The sequence below is a fragment of the Apium graveolens genome, chromosome 5 (assembly GCF_009905375.1).
Source record: "Apium graveolens cultivar Ventura chromosome 5, ASM990537v1, whole genome shotgun sequence".
NCBI lineage: Eukaryota > Viridiplantae > Streptophyta > Magnoliopsida > Apiales > Apiaceae > Apium > Apium graveolens.
Window position 1 is genome coordinate 230,737,837 of NC_133651.1, and position 27,078 is coordinate 230,764,914.

The following is a 27,078-nucleotide window of genomic DNA, read 5'->3' on the forward strand; positions in this document are numbered from 1 at the left end:
TCTATTCATGTACCTAAATTACACACAAACCAGGCACAATACCATCTCTTAAGAGAAGTCATACACCTTAAGCATACATAGTCAGTCTCATACTTCACATTCTTTTAATCATAGCAGTTAGCATATAGATTCCATTGAAGTATATTAGCTAAGGTCTAGCACCAATGCACATTCTAGATAATCCAGAATCACAGAGTTATTCAATAAAGGATCAATCTTTATGCTCTAATGGTCAATAGGCAATCATGTATACTTAATCAGCAGAGTTCAGGTTTTGCTAACACAGAATTCTACTTTCAAATTGCTAAAACTGTTATATAGCCATGACAAACATCTTATTAACACACAAGTAAATCACCAAATCAGTTTGAGCAAGGTTTTCACATTTCACATAGGAGTTATAGACAATAGCTCACTTATTACTATATTAACATAACTTATGTTTCTTATCTACATTTCATGCATTAAGGACCTCAGATTACATAGATATATCATGATTGCACACTTCATAGCAGAACTCAAGTACAGAGCCTAACAGATTCATGGCTATAATCATATAAGCATGCTTCACTTCTTAAAACATAAAATCTGTCATGTAGAAATCAGAATGCAGGTATTCACATCTTCATTTTAATTAATCCATTTAGGCATTCAAATATACATATGTGTATATCATAAAATTTCAGTTTGTAATTAAGTCCAATTATCAATTATACACAGAATTCGTAAGGGAGAAAATTTCCTACACACACAACTGATTATACACTGAATTCATAAGGGAGAAAATTTAGAAGATTTCGACTATGATTGGGGTCACTATTCTTTGGCTGTGCTCCTCTATACTCATTTCACGTCTCCATTGCGTCGCTACCCTGACATTGTAGTTGATAGGACGCTAGCCGCAGCAGCCGAAGCAGAAGCAATTTATATGAAGAACAAGCTGCTTAAGCATGAGGACAGGACAGGAAGATTCTTAACTGGTATATATTTTAACAAAGATGCTATAGAGTCTCATGAAGGTCAGGAAGCGCTATCAATTGTTGTGGCAGGACATAGTGTCTTATGCACGGAAAGGTTGTTGCTGCACATAGCAATGAAAGAAAAACTAGGATTGCTACTTCACTTAATATTATTTGCCCCATCTTATATTTATGGAACATGATTTAACTTTATTATTTACTAATTATATATATATTTGAAATTTAGATATATTATGTACAATTAATTCGTGCTTCACTTAATAGTGTAAATCTTCTTTTCTCTTACTATCTATTAAAGCAGAACAAGAAGGGTAAAAATTTCCAAAAAACCCCTGTGAAAAGACTGATTTTCCCTTGAATAGCCTGGAATAACAAAAATACCATCCACTCACTTACATGAGTCGGGGTCTATTACAGTGGTACACGAATAGCTTATCGGGAACAACAGGGTTAGGCCATCATATGTGAAATTGCAATTCAGTATCAACTTGGGTGTGTTCTTTTCTATTCTTGCGCGGTGAATCGAGTAAGGGCTTAATTGTGGGCGCTGCATAGTAAGTTGGTAATTTGACTTCTCCAATTTTTAGGAGCTAAAGCCCAATTTTTTTTGCTTGCTTGCCTTGGCGTGTTTGTGTGCATATATGCATATATTAGTGTGATATATGTAATGTATGGATATGAATTCAAGCATGAATTTTGTGTTGTTGTAGGTAATTATGTTGTTGATTCACGTAATTGTGTTTTCTGTGGGTATGCCCTAAATTCTGGCTATACTTTTTATCGCCTACACTGTGTTCTTTGTAAAGCGGTTGGTTGTCTTCAAACCCGATCTACTGATACTTTAGAACAAAATGTCTGGATACCCAGACGGTTATAAATGTAAAATTTTAATATTCAACTATGTATACTTCCATCGTAAATGGATTCCTTAAATAAATGAACAATTTTGCCTGTAGAAAAAAGCAAGGCTTTGTTAAAAAATCTAGGACTTGGGTTGGTTGTCTTCAAACTCGATCTGGGTGAGCTCACAGGCCGCAATGTGTTACTGTAAATTTAGTGAACTACTAGTAGCATTGCTGCACTTACAGTTCTAAGCATAGCAAATTTACAAAGGGGTTGCTCCAGGGCAATGTGAAAGAATTTCCTGAGGAGCCAGTCACTACCCTGCCTCTAAATATCAGATAACAAAATTAATATTATAATATACTTAATAACCTTCAAGTGAACAATTTATTTTTTAAAAAGTTTGATTTTCTATGCTACTGCGATGGTATGTGTAGATATGAATGAAAGTTGGTATTTGAAATATGATCTGTTCTTTTGCCTGTCTTTGGTGGTGGGGGTGTTTCTGTTGAAGATAAGTAGTTAACACTATTGTGTTTGAGCTACTTGAATTGCATATTAGTTCTGCATGCCTTTAATATTTACAGGATGCTATTTTAGAGCACTATTTGGTGTGTTGCACTGTGCTTCAAATCTTAAGTGAATCTTAATAAGCTGATATTACAGGAAATATTATAGCTTACTTATAGAAAGTTTGCATCAGACTTATTTTAAACTGCATCAGAGTAGGTGCAAACTTGTGCATTATAGTCGTATTAGTTCTTATGAGACTCCACCTCTCTCCTCTTCTTTATACAACTGTATGTATAAATTTTTAAAATTTTATTGATCCTTATGATGGAGTAAGTTTTCTGGTGTATGTTATTGATCCTTATGATGGAGTAAGTTTTCTGGTGTTTGCTGGTGTTTGCCTATTTTTTCCCCTGCTGATCCAAGTAGTTTTGGTGCTCTAAAGAATATGATGAATTTAGAGTTGATTCCAAAGTACGCCATTGATAAGAAATCTAAGTGTCAAGTGTGTGTAACTGCTAGACAAACAAGGAAACCTTTTCATAATGTTGTTAGGGATTCAGACTTGTTAGATTTAGTGCACTCAGACATATGTGAATTTGGTGGTGTGTTGACTAAGGATCACTGTACATATTTCATTACCTTTATAGATGATTGTAGTAGTTATTTTTATATTTATTTGCTTAAACATAAGGATGAAGCACTAGATAAATTCATTATGTATAAAAATGAAGCTGAAACACAAACTGGCAAAGTACTTAAACGTCTGCGGTCAGATAGAGGTGGTGAGTATACGAGTACCTCGTTTAATGAATTTTGCACAAGCAATGGTTTCATGAGGTTACTCCACCATACACACCTGAGTCTAATGGGTGGCAGAACGAAAGAACAGAACTTTTAAAGACATGATTAACAGTAAGCTAATTAATTCTGGGTTGCCTAAGTACATGTGGGGAGAGGCTCTGAATACGGCTTGCCATATTCTGAATAGAGTCCCTCTGAAACATATGGACAAGACACCATATGAATTATGGAAAAAGCGTAGGACAAGTTTGAGTTATCTTCGTGTGTGGGGGTGCCTTGCTAAGGTGCTTTTCTCTGAATAAAAGAGAAAGAAACTGGGTCCGAAAACTGTTGATTGTATCTTTCTGGGCAATCTTGAAACCACAACTGCTATGAGATTTTTAGTATTAAAATCTGACATAGATGGTATTGTGGCGAATATGATAGTTGAGTTTCGTGATGCAACTTTCTTCGAGGAAGTATTCCCAATGAAGACTGGTATATCTTTGGGTAGTTCTGAGGATGATCCCACTCACACATCAAGTTATATTCCTGATCATGTGGAAAAGATGACAAATGTGGGGGTGGATCCTGGTAGTAGCTCTACTCCTAACAAAGTAGAGGAACCTAGAAGGAGTAAGCGTGTAAAGGTAGTCAAGGAATTTGGAAGTGACTTTATCACTTACAATGTCGAGGATGAGTCTTTAACTTTCCATCAAGCCAAGGATTCTTCGGAGTCATGGCATTGGAAAGGCGTTGTAAAGAGTGAAATTGACTCAATTGTTTCAAACGGAACATGCGAGTTAGTTGATCTCCCTCCAGGGTGTTCTACTATTGGATGTAAATGGATCTTCAAGAGGAAGCTAAACCCTGATGGCTCAATAAATAAGTACAAGGCTAGGCTAGTTGCTAAGGGATTTAGGCAAAGGGAAGGTATTGATTATTTCGATACATATTCTCCAGTTGCCCGAATGACAACAATCAGAATGCTTATTGCATTGGCTTCTGTACATGGTCTTATCATCCATCAAATGGATGTAAAGACAGCTTTTCTTCATGGTGACCTTGAAGAAAAGATTTATATGGATCAGCCTGAGGGATTTGTTGCTTCTGGTAATAAGAGGAAAGTATGTAGACTAGTCAAGTCCATCTATGGCCTTAAACAAGCATCTATAGACTGGCATAAAAAGTTTGATGAAACTGTTTTAGACTTCGAATTTTTTAGTTAATAAAAGTGACAAGTGTGTCTACTATAAGGTTAGAGGTGATGATTGTGTGATTGTGTGATCGTGTGTTTGTATGTAGATGATATCTTGTTGTTTGGAACCAATATTGAGATTATTAACGAGACAAAGAGTTTCTTGAAGATGCACTTTGAGATGAAGGATATAGGTGAAGCTAGTGTGATTCTTGGGATCAAGTTGACTCAGTCAACTGATTGAATAACTTTGTCACAGTCTCAGTATATAGAGAAATCTATACTTGAGAAGTATGGTTATTCAAATTGTAGAATCGCTAGTACACCATATAATTCAAAAGTTGCCTTAGTCAAGAATAGTGCAGGAGTTCCTGTGTCTCAGTTAAGGTATTATCAGATTATTGGGAGTTTGCAATATCTTGCTAATGTGACTAGGCCAGATATTTCTTATTTTGTGCCTAAGTTGGCTAGATATACAAGCTGTCCAAACAAGACTCATTGGGAGGCATTGGATAGAGTTCTTAGATATCTGAAGGGAACTATTTCCCTTGGCTTGCATTACCGGAGATTTCCGGGGGTACTCGAGGGGTACAGTGATACAAGTTGGATAGCTAAGAAATCTGGTTCCAATGGAGTGACTGGATATGTGTTTACCCTTGCAGGTGGAGCAGTGTCCTGAAAGTCTTCTAGACAGACTTTGATTACTCGGTCTACTTTTGAGGCTGAGTTGTGTGCACTTGATGCCACGGGAACGGAGGCTGAATGGTTACATGGACTCGTGAGTATGTTACCTGTAGTAAGCAAGCCGCTTCCTGCCGTTTCTGTTCATTGTGATAGCCGTACAACTATCGACAAAGTCAGAAGTGTAAAGTATAATGCTAAAACAAAGAGACACATCCAAGTTAGACTAAAGTCTATAAGGGGTCTTGTGTCTGATAGGATTATTGCTATAGAGTTCATAGGAACTCAGGATAATATAGCTAATCCGCTGACTAAAGGGATTGAGCATGCTATAGTCCTTAAGTCGAGGTTGGGGATGGGACTGGTAACCCATCATAATTCATCAACAGCGGGAACCCAATACACCTGAGAGGAGATCCCTCGAAGTGTATTCAATGTGGTAAAAACAAGTTGTAAGGATGAATTAGTAGTACCTCTACCATATACATTCAGATACTTATGTATCTGAGTCTATCCCCTATAAAACCTTAAGAGGTACTTGAACTGCTAGTTAGCAAGAGTTATTTGAACTCTGAATGGGGTCAAGTCGTTTGACGAGATGATAGCGGTACATCTCTGGAGATGCCCAGCTAAGCGAATGTAATTGTGTGGTCGTAATTAGAGGAAAAGGTTATTCCTCGAAATATTCGACGAACAGGATCGAGACATGACCATTAACGTCTCAAAGCCGTAGATTGGCACCATAGCCTTTGACTTTTCGTCGTCTATGGAGTGTGGTTACACCCAACGGATAAAGATTCAAGGTGAAACATTCCATCTGTACCCGGTAGCCATCGAAATAGAGGACTTAGGAGGGTTCAAACCCGGGAAGGTACCGACTCTGAAAAGCAAGTCATGATAAAATCTGGTATGCAATTTAATTATGGATTTATGGGGGATTGTTAGAAAATGAAAAGTTTGAGGCATATTTTATATATGTTCTTGATATGATTTCCGGAAACTAACACTTGGAGGTTGTTCCTTGATATGAGGACTTAAACTTTCATATTTGGATCTAAGATATTTTCTTAGTGGAATCCATGAATATATTGAGACAAAGTAGCTTGTTTGAAATGGGTTATGGGGATTTTGTCCCACATTGGTATTGTAAAAGAAAGATATTGAGTTTATATAGCATCTTGTGTTAGTGTTGTTTACAACTACTAGCATAAGTGGAATGCTTGTGTGGCCTAGTGCTAGTGGGAACTCTTATATTTTTCTTTTCTATTACAAGTTTAATAACAAGAATATGATGAATTTAGAGTTGATTCCAAAGTACGCCATTGATAAGAAATCTAAGTGTCAAGTGTGTGTAACTGCTAAACAAACAAGGAAACCTTTTCATAATGTTGTTAGGGATTCAGACCTGTTAGATTTAGTGCACTCAGACATATGTGAATTTGGTGGTGTGTTGACCAAGGATCACTGTAGATATTTCATTACCTTTATAGATGATTGTAGTAGATATTGTTATTTTTATTTGCTTAAACATAAGAATGAAGCAATAGATAAATTCATTATGTATAAAAATGAAGCTGAAACACAAATTGGCAAAGTACTTAAACGTTTGAGGTCTGATAGAGGTGGTGAGTATACGAGTACCTTGTTTAATGAATTTTGCGCAAACAATGGTATAGTTCATGAGGTTACTCCACCATACACACCTGAGTCTAATGGGTGGTAGAACGAAAGAACAGAACTTTTAAAGACATGATTAACAATATGCTAATTAATTCTGGGTTGCCTAAGTACATGTGGGGAGAGGCTCTGAATACGACTTGCCATATTCTGAATAGAGTCCCTCTGAAACATATGGACAAGACACCATATGAATTATGGAGAAAGCGTAGGACAAGTTTGAGTTATCTTCGTGTATGAGGGTGCCTTGCTAATATGCTTTTCCTTGAACACAAGAGAAAGAAACTGGGTCCGAAAACTGTTGATTCTATCTTTCTGGGCTATCTTGAAACCACAACTGCTATGAGATTTTAGTATTAAAATCTGACATAGATGGTATTGTGGCGAATACGATAGTTGAGTTTCGTGATGCAACTTTATTTGAGGAAGTATTCCCAATGAAGACTGGTATATCTTTGGGTAGTTCTGAGGATGATCCCACTCACACATCAAGTTATATTCCTGATCATGTGGAAAAGATGACAAATGTGGGGGTGGATCCTGGTAGTAGCTCTACTCGTAACAAAGTAGAGGAACCTAGAAGGAGTAAGCGTGCAAAGGTTGTCAAGGACTTTGGAAGTGACTTTATCACTTACAATGTCGAGGATGAGCCTTTAACTTTCCGTCAAGCCAAAGATTCTTCGGAGTCAATGCATTGGAAATGCGCTGTAAAGAGTGAAATTGACTCAATTGTTTCAAACGGAACATGGGAGTTAGTTGATCTCCCTCCAGGGTGTTCTACTATTGGATGTAAATGGATCTTCAAGAGGAAGCTAAACCCTGATGGCTCAATAAATAAGTACAAGGCTAGGCTAGTTGCTAAGGGCTTTAGGCAAAGGGAAGGCATTGATTATTTTGATACATATTCTCCAGTTGCCCGAATGACAACAATCAGAATGCTTATTGCATTGGCTTTTGTACATGGTCTTATCATCCATCAAATGGATATAAAGACAGCTTTTCTTCATGGTGACCTTGAAGAAGAGATTTATATGGATCAGCCTGAGGGATTTGTTGCTTCTGGTAATGAGAGGAAAGTATGTAGACTAGTCAAGTCCATCTATGGCCTTAAACAAGCACCTATAGACTGGCATAAAAAGTTTGATGAAACTGTTTTAGGCTTCGAATTTTTTAGTTAATGAAAGTGACAAGTGTGTCTACTATAAGGTTAGAGGTAATGATTGTGTAATCGTGTGCTTGTATGTAGATGATATCTTGTTGTTTGGAACCAATATTGAGATTATTAACGAGACAAAGAGTTTCTTGAAGATGCACTTTGAGATGAAGGATATGGGTGAAGCTAGTGTGATTCTTGGGATCAAGTTGACTCATTCAACTGATGGAATAAATTTGTCACAGTCTCATTATATAGAGAAATCTATACTTGAGAAGTATGGTTATTCAAATTGTAGAATCGCTAGTACACCATATGATTCAAAAGTTGCCTTAGTCAAGAATAGTTCAGGAGTTCCTGTGTCTCAGTTAAGGTATTCTTAGATTATTGGGAGTTTGCAATATCTTGCTAATGTGACTAGGCCAGATATTTCTTATTCTGTGTCTAAGTTGGCTAGATATACAAGCTGTCCAAACAAGACTCATTGGGAGGCACTGGATAGAGTTCTTAGATATCTGAAGGGAACTATTTCCCTTGGCTTGCATTACCGGAGATTTCCGGTGGTACTCAAGGGGTACAGTGATACAAGTTGGATAGCTAAGAAATCTGGTTTCAATGGAGTGATTGGATATGTGTTTACCCTTGCGGGTGGAGCAGTGTCCTGAAAGTCTTCTAGACAGACTTTGATTACTCGGTCTACTTTTGAGGCTGAGTTGTGTGCACTTGATGCCACGGGAACGGAGGCTGAATGGTTACATGGACTCATGAGTATATTACCTATAGTAAGCAAGCCGCTTCCTGCCATTTCTGTTCATTGTGATAGCCGTACAACTATCGAAAAAGTCAGAAGTGTAAAGTATAATGCTAAAACAAAGAGACACATCCAAGTTAGACTAAAGTCTATAAGGGGTCTTGTGTCTGATAGGATTATTGCTATAGAGTTCATAAGAACTCAGGATAATATAGCCGATCCGCTGACTAAAGGGATTGAGCATGCTATAGTCCTTAAATCGAGGTTGGGGATGAGACTGGTAACCCATCATAATTCATCAACAGCGGGAACCCAATACACCTGAGAGGAGATCCCTCAAAGTGTATTCAATGTGGTAATTACAAGTTGTAAGGATGAATTGGTAGTACCTCTACCATATACATTTAGATACTTATGTATCTGAGTTTATTCCCTATAAACCTTAGGAGGTACTTGAACTGCTAGTTAGCAAGAGTTATTTGAACTCTGAATGGGGTCAAGTCGTTTGACGAGATGATAACAGTACATCTCTGGAGATGCCCAGCTAAGCGAATGTAATTGTGTGGTCGCAATTAGAGGAAAGGGTTATTCCTCGAAACATTCGACGAACAGGATCGAGACATGACCATTAACGTCTCAAAGCCGTAGATTGGCACCATAGCCTTTGACTTGTCGTCGTCTATGGAGTGTGGTTACACCCAACGGATAAAGATTCAAGGTGAAATATTCCATCTATATCCGGAAGCCATCGAAGTAGAGGACTTAGGAGGGTTCAAACCCGGGAGGGTACCGACTCTGAAAAGCAAGTCATGATAAAATCTGGTATGCAATTTAATTATGGATTTGTGGGGGATTGTTAGAAAATGGAAAGTTTGAGGCATATTTTATATATGTTCTTGATATGATTTCCGGAAACTAACACTTGGAGGTTGTTCCTTGACATGAGGACTTAAACTTTCATATTTGGATCTAAGATATTTTCTTAGTGGAATCCATGAATATATTGAGACAATGTTGCTTGTTTGAAATGGGTTATGGGGATTTTGTCCCACATTGGTATTATAAAAGAAAGATATTGAGTTTATATAGCATCTTGTGTTAGTGTTGTTTACAACTACTAGCATAAGTGGAATGCTTGTGTGGCCTAGTGCTAGTGGGAACTCTTATATTTTTCTTTTCTATTACAAGTTTAATTATTTATATTGATTATTTAATTATTAATATAAAATATATTGAGTAAGGATTATTTTAATCATACTCTGAATATATTTTATAATATTAATATTAAGTAATCTGGATATAATATAAATAATAAGGAAAACCCATTTTGTTTACTTTTTCTATTTTGTTACTTGGTGTACCACATCGAGTAAAATAGAAGAAGAGTAACTTGAGATGCCTATATATTGAGAGGTACACTTGAGATAAAAATGACACAAGTCTCGGTGCCTACCTCGCAAACATATATGAGTTGCATAGGTTTTTTGGGTAAACTGAGGTGCGAGTCGCCGTTGATCATTGTTGGTTCTGTGGCCAGATTGATCTGTTGTTATTTTATCCTGGAAGCGATATTGCTGCATTACATCACAGCTTAAGTGGGGGTACTCCTTTTAAAGTACTACATGTCTCAGTCCAACCTGGTCAGGTCTTTGATATACAAGGAAATATAGAACATAGGTGCTTCATTGCCAAATCTCTTGCCATGTTTTTTTTTCTTTTAGCAATCCTCCATAGCCGTTTAATTTTATTATCCGGAAGACCATGAAAGTGTGGGAGCATAAAATGTCTGGCAGAGCGGTAGAGCTTGAATGTGAAATAATTCTAATCAAATTTTATTAATATTATATTCTGATTAATACCACACATAAATAAACTATTTGTGAATTTTTTTTGTGTCATTTTTTTGGGGCAACACCCGTAATAATAATTCTATATGGATAAAAAGTAGTAATCTTATGAAAATGATTAAATATTGATCATCAAACTTTTGGTCTTTAGTAATAAAGATTACTTTGACATTTAAAAATACTACAATTTTGTAAATATTTTTGTAAGCAAAATATTATATATTATTTTTGTATATTATTATTGTGTATTATTATTATTATTATTACTACTACTACTACTGCTATTGTTATTATTATTATTATTATTGTTGTTGTTGTTGTTGTTGTTATTATTATTATTATTATTATTATTATTAATTTTATTTTTATTTTGTAATGAAGTTATGTATAAACATGCATATTTATGATGAAATATATTATAATGAAACATGAATGTGCAGGATGTTTGCATATAGGTTTGTTATCAGCATTTCTCCTTAACCTCAAATATAATACTTCTCACGTTCCGATTTCATTGTCCAAGAAGGCCTTCTTGAAAGCAGAAGATGTAAAATATTTTTTGATTTAAACTGTATTATAATTTATGTTCTGGATTCAAATTTAGGGCATTAACAAATTTATTAACTTAGCCGATAATGAAGCCTATGTCAGGCCATGTTTTTTGCTAAAACAACTTTCAGCAGCACAATCAAATAAATAAATATTATTACTGGAACAATATTGAGTCACACTTTGTATCATGGACCTTGATGCAACAATCTAGATGAGTCTAATTTGACTTCACATAGAAAATGCACAATGAACAATGACTATGATGTTGGAAAGCTCAAATAGGAAACTCCATAGAAAGTTATGATAGACAAGTTTCATGATGCAAAATATGATCTTGTGTTATGATTACTTTTAGTTGAACTCTTAAATTTTGTGTTTCATATTCTAATATGAGGATATCAAATGTATTGCATTATTATTGAGTTAGATATTGTTTCATCAAAGCCAGGTGTTGCGGTTGGTGATTTTGGTAATTGTATCTGATGCATGTAGTCTTCTAATACTAAATATACGTGGATTAGCACGGGATCATCAGCCTAACAAAAAAAATGAAGATTTATGGCACGTCAGTTATCTTGTTTTTTTAGTTTGCATAAAATTTCAGAGGGGCGAGGCTTGGGAATGTATTTGGTGGAAAGCATTATATTGTTGCTATAATAGATCACTGATTCAGGCTGTTGCATCATGCTATTTCAGGTTACACTTAGTAGTGCATTTCTTCAATGGAGCAGACGCGGAAAAGGGGGCGACCTAAGCTTTTCCTGACCAGGAAAATGGTGGAGGAACGGAAAGTGTTGAAGCGGCTCTGTAAAAATTCTCGTCGAAACTTGTAAGGTATATCCTCTGGGAGGTATAATTATATTTATGTTCAACTTTTTTTTAAATATCTGATACTTAGTACCTTTTACCATGTTAGATGATCAGCGATGCAGGCTCGAGGGAGAGGGTTCCTCAACAGATGAGCGCGGTGCAGGTAACCAATACATAGTATTTTCCATGCACCTCACGTGGCAAGTATGAGCCCTGTTGTCCTATCTCTTACTTTTTTGCTATAGCAAGTAAGCAATATTTGCTTCTTAAGCTGCTTTGGGTTTGGCCAGGTGACTTGCCAGAAAGCAACAATGAAAACCCTGCTGTGGATTAAAATTTAACAAAAATAAATCGCCCAATGAGAACCCTGGAACTTCGAGCATGGAGGGCCAAATCCCACAGGTATATTCTTCTTACGCATCTAATTTGAAGAATGTTATACATTAAGCTCTTTAAAAATAAAGGGGCATTTAATATTTTCCTATAAAATAGCTTTCTGAGGAAAGGCAGATTTATGGATCGTGAGTAATATTGGATAATAAGAATCAACTACCTTAAGGCAATAAATCAGGTTTTTTGATGACTAGAAACAAAAAATAGGATATAATGTTAGGATGTGAGGCGTAACCTGATTATACCTAGGTATGCTTCATGTAACCTGATTGATCTATGACATGTACAACTGCTGGACTAACCAGGGGCATGTCGGCAGCGGCAGAACATTGCCTTAAAGAAGAGGACGTTCCTTTAGTTGCCTAATTTATTTGATTTATAAATTTAGATATGTGTGCGCGTACGTCTGGGTGCATACCTGATTTATGTTGTTTCTTTACTTTTGTGGTGATGTATACTAATTCTCTGGAATTTATGTTGTAGTCGAAAGCAATTCGATACTGGATCTTGGTAATCAAGATCAGACGTGTGGTTGTTGTGGGGCAATGGTTTGGGTTGCTGAGTTCACTGGAAGACATGTGGGCAATGCGCCAAAAGGCTACTCAACTTGTTGTGGAAAAGGGAAGGTACAACTGCCATTTTTGCGAGAAACACCTCCAGAATTATTATCCCTATTGACATCCAATGGCAGGTTGTCTCGACACTTTTTTAGTAAAAGCCGTGTTTATAACAACATGTTTGCCTTATGTTCTTTTGGAGGCATGATCGATGATTCCGTGAATAAAGGTAAAGGGCCTTATGTCTTTTGCGTTTCTGGGAAAATATATCACAAATTTGGCTCCTTGATACCACCAGATGGCTGCAAGCCCAAATTTGCGCAGTTATACATGTACGATTCTCATGAGGCCATTGATCATCGGCTTAATTTCTCAAAGGATAGAGATGGCGTAGATGCAAGTATTGTTGCAACATTGCAAGAAATGATCGATCGTGAGAATTGTTTAGTGGAAATATTTAAACAGGTTCGTCATAAATTTAATGATGTATAGCATGTACTCGTTCGGCTCCGATTGTTTGAACGAAGGCTAACCGATGGCCGCTTTGAGAATTTACCAACTGAAAATGATTATGAGTTTGCGGGCCTGGCCGTAGATAATGACCTTTTGAATGATAGGGGTATATTTTCCAAGGATAAAAGATTTGGATTGAAGCACATTAGCGACTTACATCCTTGTTTCATGTCTTTGCAATATCCTTTGATCTTTCTATTTGGAGAAGATGGCTTCGGAACTAATATAAAGCATCGAAACATATCTACTTCCGAAGATCAGAGAAAGATTACAATTAGCCAGCGTGAATATTATTCATTTAGGTTAAAGTACCGGACTAGCGAGGGCCGCACTCTAATACTCGGTGGTCGGCTGCTTCTGCAATTTATAGTTGACGCGTGGTGTTCGGTCGAACGTTGTAGGTTGCAATGGGTCTGTACGCATCAATCTGTAATTCGATCAGATTTGTATAACAATGTTGTTGATAGCTTTAGACGCGGTTATATCGACGCCACAGATCTTGGAAAATGTGTTATTTTACCGTCAAGTTTTACAGGAGTATATAGATATATGCAACAGAATTTTCAAGATTCACTAGCTATTTGCAAAGAGTATGGGCACCCAGACCTATTTATTACATTCACTTGCAACCCAAAGTGGGAAGAAATTCAGGGTGCTATCGACCTAGCAGGCTCCCAAACAGCCTCTGTGCGGCCAGAAATTGTAGCCTGGGTGTTTAAAATAAAGCTTGATGTGATGATGGATGATTTCACAAAGAATAATGTATTGGGTCAAGTCCTGGCAGGTTTTTTTTCTTAATAATTTAAAATTTGTAATGGCTAGACTCCACAAAAACTGATTTATATCACTTTTTCACACACATGCCCACTACCATGGGCTAAATTTTAGAAATTATCATCACATATTGTAATCCAAAATACTCTAATTACGGATTATAAACAAATGTTATAATCCATAATACTTTATTTGGCCACCATTTGCATGCCCGTTAAAAATTGGCGTTGTAACTTTACCTCTGTCTAAATTTTAACATAACCTCTCAACTCATTATAAGTATCTTCGCGCATGCCTGATTGTTAGTGGTTGAGGATTGGAAGGAGTTGAATGTGTAGTTAATTTAATAAAGTAATAATTAAGAGACATATTAAGGCTCTCAAAGCTAAGGAACAGAAATGTATGACTTTTTAATTTAACCGAATCCTACAGCATTTAAGTGCAGCAAATTTGTGTGGTTAATTTTTAGTGGTTTTCAAAATTTACATGTTTCGGGATCGCATGGATAGTTACAGTATTGTTTGCTTTCGTTGATCTTTATCAAATGATAGTCCATGACTCTAATAGTCCAATTTGTTGCATTACCAGTTGTGTACACGGTAGAGTTTCAGAAACGGGGACTTCCACATGCTCATATTGTCCTATGGCTACGTGATGGAGATAAATTAATAACTCCAGAAGACATTGATGCTGTGATATGTGTTGAATTACCGGATAAAGATGTCGATCCTCTTGCTTATAAGGATGTCTCACAATTTATGATGCACGGACCATGCGGGGAGGCAAATCCTAAATGCTCATGGTTGTTAAGAGGTAGATGTACAAAATATTACCCGAAGTGTGACGACTGAAAATTTTGCGACGTAATTAAGTCAATAATGTATGCTTTATGCGATTTGATTATAATTATGTGTTAAAGTGTTGATTAATTGTCTTTGTTGTATATTAGAATCTAGGAGCGTAAGTAAAAACGTTCCAATTTAAAGAGTCAACTTAGGAGTTAAGCTGTGTTGTCGGGCCGTCAGGTGGAACGGAACCCGTCCTAATAAGGAGTTAAAGAATATAAAATGGAAATATGTGTGATTGAATGAAATGAATGTTTAAATAAAGTATTTCGTCCTAAGTGACATGTCGGTCGATAATGTTAATGAGAAGCGTAATTGAAACGCTTAGTGTCGGGCCGTCAGGCTGGACGTGACCCGGTACGTGTAGAAAAGGGTAAAGATTAAAGGACAAATTCTCTGATCAGACCTGAGTTGTTATGTGATCGTATATGTGTGATTGCTTGTCTGTGTGCATGACTATGTGCTCTATGACATTTTTATGAATTTAAAGGAATTATTTGATTTAAATAAAGGTTTATTTAACCTTCGCGCATTTTTATAAAATTATCTGAGTAAGATAAAAATATGGGATCTGTTTTGTTATCTTCATAATAGTCCTAGAGACTTTTTAAAAATGATGAATGGATTTATTTGGTGGTCATTGCATTTTAAATTGATTTTTATATGGAAAAATGTTATTAAGGCGAGCTTACGAAAATCATATAAAATCAACCGTACGCTCAAAATCTTATTATGAGTAATGGTTGGAAAGCTAATTTTGAGATCTACGTTTTAAAATTGTCAATCGCTATAATTTCTAACTTTCTGAGAGAGATATATTTATTTTTCCACCAATAATCTATGGGAGTAAAAAGAGAAAGGAAAATCAATTTATAAAAGGGAATTAGTAATATACTAAATTGCCCTTGTCCTTGATTGTGTATAAACTCATCCCCCCCCCTTTCTTTTCTTTTTCCCGAGCACCCCATTATCTCTTCTCTCTTTCTTTCTCACTCTCTCTCGGCTACTCTCTCTCTCTCTCTCTCGGCTCTTCTTTTTCTCTCTTGGTATACTACTTGTTTCTTTGATAACTCTCACCAATCCTTCTCAAAATCTCTTGTTAAACACATATAAGTGGTTATTGGAGTGTGCATGTGTGAATATCTTCTTGCATGCAAGCTCGATGTGTGTGTGTGTTCATGCTTGATGCGTGTGTACGTATGTATATATGATCTAATATGTGCTTAAGGAGGTGATTTTATGATTGAAAAATGATTTTCAAAGCTAAGTGAGTCTTGCATGTGCCTTGTGTGTGCATAAATCGGAGGTTTCAAGGTTGGAAACCCCGAAATGGGGCACCACCGAGAAACCACAGCCACCGCTGATGAACTCCGGTGAGCCGGTGGTGAATTGTGATGTTAAAAACTGAACTCTAATACCACAAAACTTGATTTTGGTGTTTGCATGCTTGGATTGTTTAAATTTCAAAAAGGGTTTTGATTTCTAAAAGTTAAGTTGATAATTGCTTATTAGGAATGAGTTGTTGAAGTATAAGTCCATGAATTATGACTTGATTTGAATGATTATATGAATTTAAAGCTAAATTAGACCATGCATGTGTTTATTTGATGTAAAAGCTGCATAGGGCTTTGGTGTATCAAAAAGGGATTGATTATAGTTATAAAAATGATTGTTTGATGGTTGTTTGAAAATGATAAGTTAAATAGAGTGTTTAATGGAATTAGGGATAGAGAAATTCGAATGTAAACATGAGATTATAGGTCATCTTGGTTCGAATTTTTATTGATAAAGGAAGAAGAATTAAATTGGTGTGTTGTTCTTGCTTGGATTCATTAGAATTTAGGATTAAACCATGGAAAGATGCTTGCATGCTATGTATGAGATCAAAAATTGAATGCATGTTAGTTGTTCTTGAAAAACCGAATGATATGTTTATTTTTATGAGAATATTAAGTTGGATTAAGTGAATGTTTGATTGATTATGTGTTATATGGATTTGGTATGAAAATTTACTTGATTTTGGGTGATGTTTGTAGAATGGCCGAATGGTTTATAGTAGTTAAAAAGGCCAAATTCTAATTTAAGTGCTTGAATGGATCATGAAGATTAGTTAAGGATTGTATGTAAGATTTTGCTTGATTTGCTATGTTTGGTTCGAATTAAAGTATAAAGAAATGGGATGATTGATTTGTGTTAACTATGGTTGTCGTGTTGGTTTAAAAATGACTTTAGGGTCGTTATTGTAAGTTTTGTCGTTTGTTTATTCGTATAAGAATTTCAAGCATAAAGAGCTATGTGTACTAATATAAAGTATGATTTGACTTCGAAATTAGATAAGGATGTTTATAAGACTATGGTCGAGTATATAAAGGTGTAAAGGTTAAGAGTAAAGTTATATATCGTGTGATGTGCTATGTGCTTATGTGTATAAGCTATATTCGTATACTCGAGTCAAGGGTATAATCGAGCTATCGTATTGAGTGATCGTTCCGGGAACGAGAGTTGAGAAACTGATTAAGATTTTGGTTTTATTGTAGATTCGGAGCGTGAGGGCATTCATGCTAGGAAAGGAAAGGGTATACTAGGTGGCAGTAGTTCAACCCTCAGGAAAGCAAATTCAGGCAAGTAACTCTCATTACTTGTGAAAATGGTTATAGAGAGGTTATTGTTCATACCATGTAGAGTATGGAATTGCTAATTAATGAACCCATGTTAATGACTTGAGATACCCTGTTTTTGATCTTGATAAACTGTTATTGATAAGCTTACTGATTCAACCCTTTGGTAACCTGTCATTTCTGTTCAAGTTATTTGTTAAGCCATGAATTGTATTGAACCCTACAATTATCTTTGCGAACCCTATTTAATGATACCTTATTTCTTGATCACCCTATTGATCCCTAAACAGATGTTGATCCTTCTGATTTAAGTACCTTGTTATCCTTGATACAGAATCCTTAGAGTTGTTCCTTGCTTGTCTTGAATCACTCCCTTAACTTTGATCTCTTGAAATTTGACTTAAGAATGAGTTAAACTCGAAAGAGTCTGAATGATTTCATATTCTTGGTAATGATAAAATGAATTTTAGAAAACCTATATTTTTCCAACTCAAGGTTTTCCAAACAAATTCCTGATGGACTGGATTGGGACGTAAGAGGCTAGTGGGACTAGTCCAGTCATGGTAAGAGGCTAGCGGGGCTAGTACAACTTAAGGCTAAAATTATGCCGATTGGTACCTTAAAGACCGAATGGAGGTCGGTACGGGCTGATCACCCGTATTATAATGAAATGGAAAGATAAAGTAATCCAATCAAGGGTTCTAATTGTTGATTTAAAAGGAAACTGAAACTTTCTGTTCAGTAATTGATTCTTGAAAATGAAAATGGTTTATATTGTTTTGAAAAAGAGTTGATTGTGAAGCTTAAAGCTCGAGAACCCTGATTTTTAATCTGTTGATCATATGATTGATTCCATATAATGAAATACAGTTGCTTTCCTCTTTCTGAAAGATCTAATCTGATCATTTAATGATTTGAGATGAATGTCGGCTTTCGTCCTGCGTTGAACCTTGTTCCTTGAAAGCCCCATATTTTTCCTTCATAACCTTTCCTTAACCCCAAAAGCTGGAAATCTGCCACCTAGAGTAAAAAGAGTAGAATGCCCTGAGTTCGGTAAAGTATATTGTGAAATTGATATCGTAGAACTGCTTTATAGTTACTTGCTGAGTTTTATACTCATATGTTTTATTTTAATCTAACCATGACAGTTAAGCAAGAAGATACCCAGGCTTAGGCGCACTGCTCGTAAGAGCGTACCTGGTGGTCCATATCGTGTTGAGGGCTTCCGGTTGCCAGAGCTGGTAGTGGTATTTCTGAGTGAGCAAACGCTTAGAAGGAAAGTTGTAAAGATACAATGGGTTATATGTCGGTTCCCAGCCGGAATCGATTATGTTTATTTAATAATATTTTGGGGTTGTAAGTTATATTTTATGATTGGTAGCTGTGATCTTATCTGATATTTTATCCTGTTTGATCCTGTTAGTAGTTAATCAGGATTTATGCTTATTTAATTATTAGATTAAAGGTTTGTGGGTCCTCATTTTCTAATCCCGAGATTGAGGGCGTCACACGAAGGCTTTCAACAATACAACCTGCATGGATGCTGATGGCTATGCAATGTACAGAAGAAGAGATACGGGAAGAACAGTAGAGTGCAACAAAATACACTTAGATAACAGGTAACACAACCTTTACCCATAAATTTAAATTGCGTTGAAGACTTTTAAACCTGGCCCCATCAAAAACACTATGTCATGCTTACTTCAGCACAACCTAATCATTACATTGAAAAAATTGTAAACGCATACCCTTCTAATTTTTTGGTGCGGGCATGTAGTCCCTTATCATCGGGGTTTGTTGGTTAATGTTGAATGGTGTAATCGTTCTTTGTCCATAAAATACTTGTTTAAGTATATTGGCAAGGGGCCAGATACAACCACAGCCATTTTGGAAAAAAATTCTCAACAAGTAATCGACGAAAGTCAGCCATCCACCTCTATAGATTTTGTTGAAATTAACAACTATCTCTCCTGCCGGTATGTATCAGCAGCAGAAGCATCTTGGCGTATATTTGATTTTCCCATCCACCATAGAGAACTTTTGTGCAGCGCTTATATTTTTATCTTGAAAGTGAACAGGATGTCAGGTTCTGTGATAATGAGACTTTGCCTGAGATTGTACGCCGAGTAGATTCCGATGACACAATGTTCATACAGTGGTTAATGAATAATCGGGGCGAAGAACTTGGCCGTGATCTAACATTTGTAAAATATCCTACAAAATATAGGTGGGATGCATTATCTAAGCGTTGGTTTCCTTGGAAAAAAAATTGATGTAATTGGACGCATGGTTTACGCTCATCCTGCATCCGAGAAGAGATTTTACCTTCGATTATTGTTGAACTTTGTTGTTGGACCTAAGTCATTTGAAGAAATTAGAACTGTGGATGGAGTGGTTTATCCAACTTATAAAGAAGCATGTTTCCATAGGGGTTTACTTGAATCAGATAAAGAATGGCACGTAGCTCTTGGAGATGCGTCATTTTGAGCTAATGTTGCACAACTGCGTGATTTATTTGTTACATGCTGGTTTTCTATGAAATCAGCAACGTCGGAGAACTTTGGGTAAAATATTGGACTGCATTAGCTGATGATATTGAATATAAGAGGAGGAAAATTTCTAACATTCCCACTCTAACAATTATCGCTGACGATAAACAAATGCTGGCACTAGAGGAGGTTAATAATCTGTTAAAACAGTATGGTAAAAAAATTTCTGACTATCCAAGTTTACCGGGGCTAAACACAACTACTACTTCAAAGTACCGGAATGAGCTACTGGTGGAGGAAATTATGTATGACCGTGAAAGACTTAGGCTTAGTGCAGCTACAAATTTAGATCGTCTAAATCAGATGCAGCATATTGTATTCCAAACAATTATTCATTCTGTAGAATCATCCTTGGGTGGGATGTACTTCGTGCATGGTCCAGGTGGAACAGGAAAGACATTCTTGTGGTCAACCATCATATCCAAATTAAGAAGTGAAGGGAAAATTGTACTCGCAGTTGCTTCTTCCGGAATAGCTTCTATGTTGTTGGATGGTGGGAGGATAGCTCACTCTCGTTTTAAAATCCGTATTGATGTGGATGAATTTAGTTGCTGCGACATTAAGCAAAATACATATTTTGCAGAACTCATATGCAACACCAGCTTAATAATATGTGATGAGGCATCCATGCATCACCGGTTTATATTCGAAGCAGTCGATCGCACATTTCGTGATATCCGCTGTAAAGTCAATCGTGATGCACGATCCTGCCATTCGGGGGCATTCCTGTACTCCTAGGTGGATATTTTAGACAGACTTTACCCGTGGTACCAAAAAAAGGAAGGGAGGACATTATTGCCTCGAGTATTACAAAATCTCCATTATGGCAATCGTGCCACGTTTTTTCACTGCTTGAAAATATGAGAATTGAAAAAAATGTTCCCCCTGTGACGATTGACGGCAGAAGTGTCGCTTTTAGAGATTTGGTTTTGGCTTTAGGTGATGGCTCCGAGCCAACTTTTCTTCTTGGTGATGACCCCGATCCATCATGGATCAAAATACCAGATGAGGTACGTCCCACCAAACTTTCTGTAGTTCTAAATATAAGCTTTCGGGATTAAAAAAAGAACAATGAGTGAGTTACATATGTAGTTTAGTAAAGTAGATGGCTAAACTTCGGCTGCTATTTGCTTTCCCTGATAAATGATTTGGTTTAGCCGATTAGGACGTTTATCCTTCTATCATACTTATATTAAGGAGATACCTTAAGTTTGACCCTCTCATTTTCGAAGTTCTCACAATTTGACATATCAAAGTTTATTGATAGAATAAATAAAAATTACTAGACATGACAAAAAAATTGTTGACTATGTAGTTATAAGAAATGGAATTCGAGAGCTATTCAAATATATGTATACAGGGTTGAAACAATTTGAAATATGACCATAACTAATTACAATTAATAAAATATTAATAGAAGGTAAAATTGAAGAAGTTATAGATAGCGGGTAATAAATAAAAAGGGGCCAACCTTTTTCAAAAAGAGTATTTATTTAAACAATAGTAATAAAAATAATATAAAGTGGTGAAACAAGAAATAAATAGAATTTAGGGGATGGAATAATAGAATCTGTTCGGTTAAGAGGAGGGACGAAGACTTAATTGTCGTAGCTGGTAGTTGGTGTCTTTTTCACCTTACTTGTGAGCACAATTATTCAATGGTAACTTTAGGGTCTTGGATGTCGATGTACAAAATGAACAGATTAAGCACACTTTTATCTTCTTGGCTTGGGTTTAGTTGTGGAGCATGTCAGACTTAACAAAGATGTCAGTTTGGGTCAAACCGAAACTGACACGAGTCTAAAAAGTGACCGAAGATCTATATTTATAAAATACATTGGATTTGGATTAGGTTTTGCGAAGCATGCTTGTTTGTACATCGAATCTTGAATTTGGCACAAAATATATAGGTCCAAACAACTGTTATTCTAAAAGATCAGTGTTATAATTCTAAAACATGCAAGCCTTAAACTATTATTATTAGTAAGACCTAATTACTTATTAATCACAAATATTTGTTGTTTTGAAGTCGCCTTATTTAAAGTCGTTTCTTATTATTTATATCAAATTCCTCAACTTCATTTTCAATTTTACTTCAACTACCAGTTTATCCGCCGTACATGCGAAGCTACAATTATTGGTATTGTCAATGCTGAGGGTTGGTCCTATAACTGCTGCCCTCGGTGTGCTCGCAAAGTATGCGACAATGAAGGAACATACCACTGCGAAAACTGTGGAAAGGATGCTAATGACTTCAAACAACGGTATCAACTACTTACTTTAAAATGCTTTCTCATTGAAACGTAAATAGTCATTCGACTTGCAAAACCTTAACTCACCTCACATAAAAGCTACATGCTCAATAACCCTTTCGTTTATGCATACATGCATTATATTTTATAAATGTGTGTATATATATATAGTTATTATCCACACTAACTTTATGTCTCACACAGTTACAAGCTAATTGTGCGTGTTGAAGACAAATCTGGAATGACAACATTCACCCTCTTTAATAAGGAGGCTGGGCAGCTCATTGGCATCCCTGTTGAAACTGCGATCAACAGCGTACCTCAGGTAACACCCATTCCACCGCGTGCTTCACATTCAAACCACACAAAACCTTCAACTAAACATTTATTACAACCCGCCCTACAGGACTCAAGCATCGGTAATATTCCAGCAGTCATCAAAAATGTTATTGGGAAAAAGTGTGTGTTTAACATTAAAATCAATGCATACAACACTGAACGGGGTTATGAGGACTTCACAGTCTACCGACTTACTGAGTGTGTTGGAACCCAGATTGAGGACGTGAGTAATTAGTTGGAAGAAAATCCAGCTAAGAAGAGCAAAACTTGATCTCTGAAAGGCAGCTTCCAAGTCGCCTGCTCCCAACATTTCCCCAGACAATTTGCTTACTTATCTTATTTTAAATATTTTCTCTTCAAAAACTATGTGTGGCTCCCACTTTATCTCCTGCATCACAACTCATCTCTGGATATAGAATGAGCTTCTCATAATTCTTTTTAGTTTCCATCACTAAAAACTTATTAAGACTCCGCTGTTTTTATGCCATTCCCTTGTATTCAGTCTCTCTATGTGTTTATGCAACATTGCACATTTCCTTTCTGTCAATCACTCTGTGTTGCAAACTATACACAGGGCTGGTGCATTATGTTGACAGGCCTTAGCCAAATTAGCAGAATGTAGGCCTTTACGATGATGATACAAATGCTAATAATAATAATAATAATAATAATAATAATAATAATTTTATTATTATTATAATAATGACAATAACAATAATAACAATAATAACAATAATAATATTTTATTTTCAGAAAAAAACCTGTTATAATTTCTATGAAACATTTTTCTTCTCTGTTCAACCTCATTTTTACATACTGCCTCAAAATCACTTGGAAATTTTTAAAGAGACTCAAATCTAGGTTTTATTGTTTTTATTTTAAATAATATATATTGTCCAATATCACACAAATGCAAAGATTTTAAATTCCTCACTATAATTGACTGTAAAGCTTTTTTAGTATATTGTACTATAAAAATTAGTATCTCTTCTCATTATATTAGATAATTCTGAAACTAATTACTTTTCAAAATTTCTAAATTCAACAAAGTGACAAAAACACATGTATGCCAAATACATATTTACATTTTAAAAACTTAAAGCATGTTATGATATCTAAGACAATACTGTAGTTCAAAGCACAGTAGTTCTAAGTGATCAAGTTCGGTAGAAGAATGATTATCACATCAAAACACAGCCATTTCCCTCCACCGCACCCATAGCAAAATTAGTAGGCTCATTATTATTTAATACTTAACTAAACCCGGTACTTAGCAAATTTAGTAAGCTCATTGTTGTTTCATATTTATATGATGGACAAGCATTACAAGTCTGATACTCACAATATAAAAATTAGAAAATTAAAAATAAGCAAACATTCTAATCAAAGGGTGTCAATTTAGGTTGGATTAGATTGAAGAAACACTTTAAAATAGACCCATGAATGTCCTTTTATATATATAATACCCCAATTACAAAGTAATTAATCATAAAATGCACTGCTGCATATTTATATTCTATCAAATGATATGTTTACCCCAAAAGAAGAAGCCAGTATCTTAAGAAGCAATGTCTTAAAGAGCCACTAAGCCTGAGCAAATGAGGACGGAACAAATATTCCACGTGATATAATCCTTAACTCGTATCACAGTGGCTCGTCAGTGAGCCCTAGTGTTGAACATCGGAACCCAGTTATGAGTATCAATTTACACCAAAGATGGACCTGGTCACTCATCTTCGTGAACAAAATATACCACTTTCTTTTTGAACAAATAGTTCTTATCACTACCTCCACATAATGCATAAACCAAGTAGTACATAACATACCCGAAAAAGTAACCATTACAAAGATACATCATTCCCACAATTCCAATCTCTGTATTCTTCTATACTTCAATTTATCATTGGTAAACCACGAAATCAGACTTCCCAAAATAACTAGACACCCTAACCAGTCTATCAAAGCATTATTTTCCACCCTCAACGGATTCACTAGCTTCAAAAAGTGGCAAAGGAAAAGGTTATAACTCTTTGTTGGAACTATGAATGGTGGACTCTAACATTTCATTGACCTCATTTTTATGACTAGTATCATCCCAATCTTGACCAAAATAATCTTGACAAAAGCTAAGGACATCATCAACATTCATGATTTCATTATCAACTAACTCATCAATCATATTAACATCTATGGGTTGGTCAAAAGGCTCATTGGGTTGTTTTCCTACATTGAAAATATTGAGATCAATTGTCATGTTTCCAAAAGTAAGTTTCATTAATCCATTCCTACAGTTTATCAAGGCATTAGACGTGGCAAGAAAAGGTCTTCCTAAAATGATGGGAATTTGATTTTTCAGATTTTTGACTGGTTCGGTCTCTAGGACAACAAAATCGATGGGGAAGACAAAATCACCAATCTTAATCAACACATCTTCAACTATACCCGTTAGAGTTTTGACCGAACAATCAGCAAACTGAAGAGTAACACTAGTTTTTTTAAGTTCACCTAAACCCAAGGCTTGATAGACAGATAATGGAAGAAGATTCACACTAGCTCCTAAATCGAGTAAAGCTTTATCAATGAGGGTATTACCTATGACACAAGAGATGGTAGGATAACCAGGATCCTTATACTTCACAGGGATATGATTTGACAAGATAGAACTAACATGAAAGGTTAAAAAAGCTTTCTTAGGAACATGAGTGGTTCTTTTATGAGTACACAAATCTTTTAGACACTTAGCATAACAGGGAACTTCTTGAATTGTATCTAACAGAGGAATGTTGATCTTGACTTGCTTAAAGACTTTTAAAATCTTATCTAACTGAGCAGATTGTTTGTTTGAGATAAGTCTTTGAGGAAATGGAGCTTTTGGCTTAAAGACTTTTTCACGAAACACATCAGAGTGGGGTTTTGAAGGTGGTTCTTTGGATAGTGATGACTCATTAGATTCAGAAGTTTCAGGATTTGAAGATTGTGGAAGACAAGGATTCAAGAGTAGAGGATTTGGTTCAGATGTTAGTTTATCTTCCTGATGAGTATTAACACCAGCATGATTGTTGAATTGATTTCCAGACCTTAGAGAGATGACAGAGTTCACATTTTCATGAGACTTTTGGTTTTGATAAAATTTAGGATTAACCTCGGGTTGACTAGGGAAACGATTTTTCTCTCTCTCACTGATTGTGTTTGCCAATTGACTAACTTGGACCTCTAGCTTAGATATGGCTTGTATGTTTGAATTTAGCAACTGCCTATCTTGGGGCATAGCTTACATGAAAGATTGTTGAGATTTAAGTAAAGCCTCCATACTATTTTCAATGGAATTCAATTTCTTATCAGATTCACTAAAACCAGGAGGGTTTAAGGGGACTGAGTTAGGATAATGACCAAGATTTTGAGGAGGATATGTGTTGGGATTTTGAGCTGGGTATGGACCAGGACTGGGCTTTTGAAAAGCAGGTTGAGAATTTTGATTAAACTGATTGTATTGACCTTGGTTCCATGAGAAATTTGGGTGATTCTTCCAACCAGGATTGTATGTGGGTGCATATGGATCATTCCTAACTCTAGGTTGAAACATAGCATTGACTTGTTCACTTTCAGGGCAATTGTCTATTACATGATTTAGAGAACTACAGTTTGCACATATAGAAAATTGAGAAGACACATTATTGGTTTCTAAGGCCTCTAGACGTTTAGTGAGTGTAGCTAACTTAGCTTCGGTTGTAATAGAATTACTAAATACGTGTAAACCCTTAGATCTTTCAGGTTCCGGATTAGGTTCCCTAGTTGACTCCCACAACATTATTTTTTCAGCTAACTCCTTAAAATATTGCCAAGCTTCTTCCTCAGTTTTATCCATAAATTTACCTTGGCACATATACTCTAACAAAGCAGTGGTTTGACTGTCTAATGTTTCATAAAAAAATTTACGAAGTCTCCATTTTTCTATACCATATTGAGGACACTTAGATAAAAGCTTTTAAATCTATCAAAATACTTCCAAAAAGACTCATTTCGATTTTGTTGAAATTGGTTAATTTCATTCCTAAGTCTGTTTGCCTTATGGTTTGGAAAATATTTTTTAAGAAATATAGACACAAATCCATCCCACATGGATATAGAATTAACGGGTAGACTATACAACCATTGTTTAGCCTCTTCTTTTAAAGCAAAGTTAATAAGTCTGAGCCTAATGGAGTCTGAGCTAAGTTGTTGGAGTTTTTGTAAAGCACATACTTCCTCAAATTCTCGAATGAAAAGATATGTATCCTCTCCCTCTACCCCAGAAAACCTAGGTAACATGCTAATGTGGTGATGTTTAATTTCAAAATTATTCGCGGTTACTTCAGGTAGGACTATGCATGAGGGTTCAGCGGAACGAGCGGGATAACAACGGTCTTTGAGTGAGACAGCCATGATTACAGGTGGAATTTCTACTTCTTCTTTT

At 35.9% G+C, this 27,078-nt stretch overlaps 2 protein-coding genes across 2 annotated transcripts; one reads left to right on the forward strand and one right to left on the reverse strand.

The window, feature by feature from the left end:
• Positions 1 to 607: 607 nt before the first annotated feature.
• Positions 608 to 20,772, forward strand: LOC141660787 (uncharacterized). Its single transcript, XM_074467770.1, has 10 exons — positions 608 to 613; positions 779 to 1,019; positions 1,691 to 1,788; positions 11,892 to 11,948; positions 12,662 to 12,804; positions 12,870 to 13,200; positions 13,369 to 14,032; positions 14,611 to 14,835; positions 19,713 to 19,941; positions 20,031 to 20,772. The coding sequence occupies exons 1-10, from the start codon at positions 608 to 610 to the stop codon at positions 20,770 to 20,772; spliced, it is 2,736 nt and encodes a 911-aa protein (XP_074323871.1).
• Positions 20,773 to 24,645: 3,873 nt separating this feature from the next.
• LOC141660788 (uncharacterized) lies at positions 24,646 to 25,893 on the reverse strand. Its single transcript, XM_074467771.1, has one exon. The coding sequence runs from the start codon at positions 25,891 to 25,893 to the stop codon at positions 24,646 to 24,648; it is 1,248 nt and encodes a 415-aa protein (XP_074323872.1).
• Between the last annotated feature and the right edge of the window lie 1,185 nt (positions 25,894 to 27,078).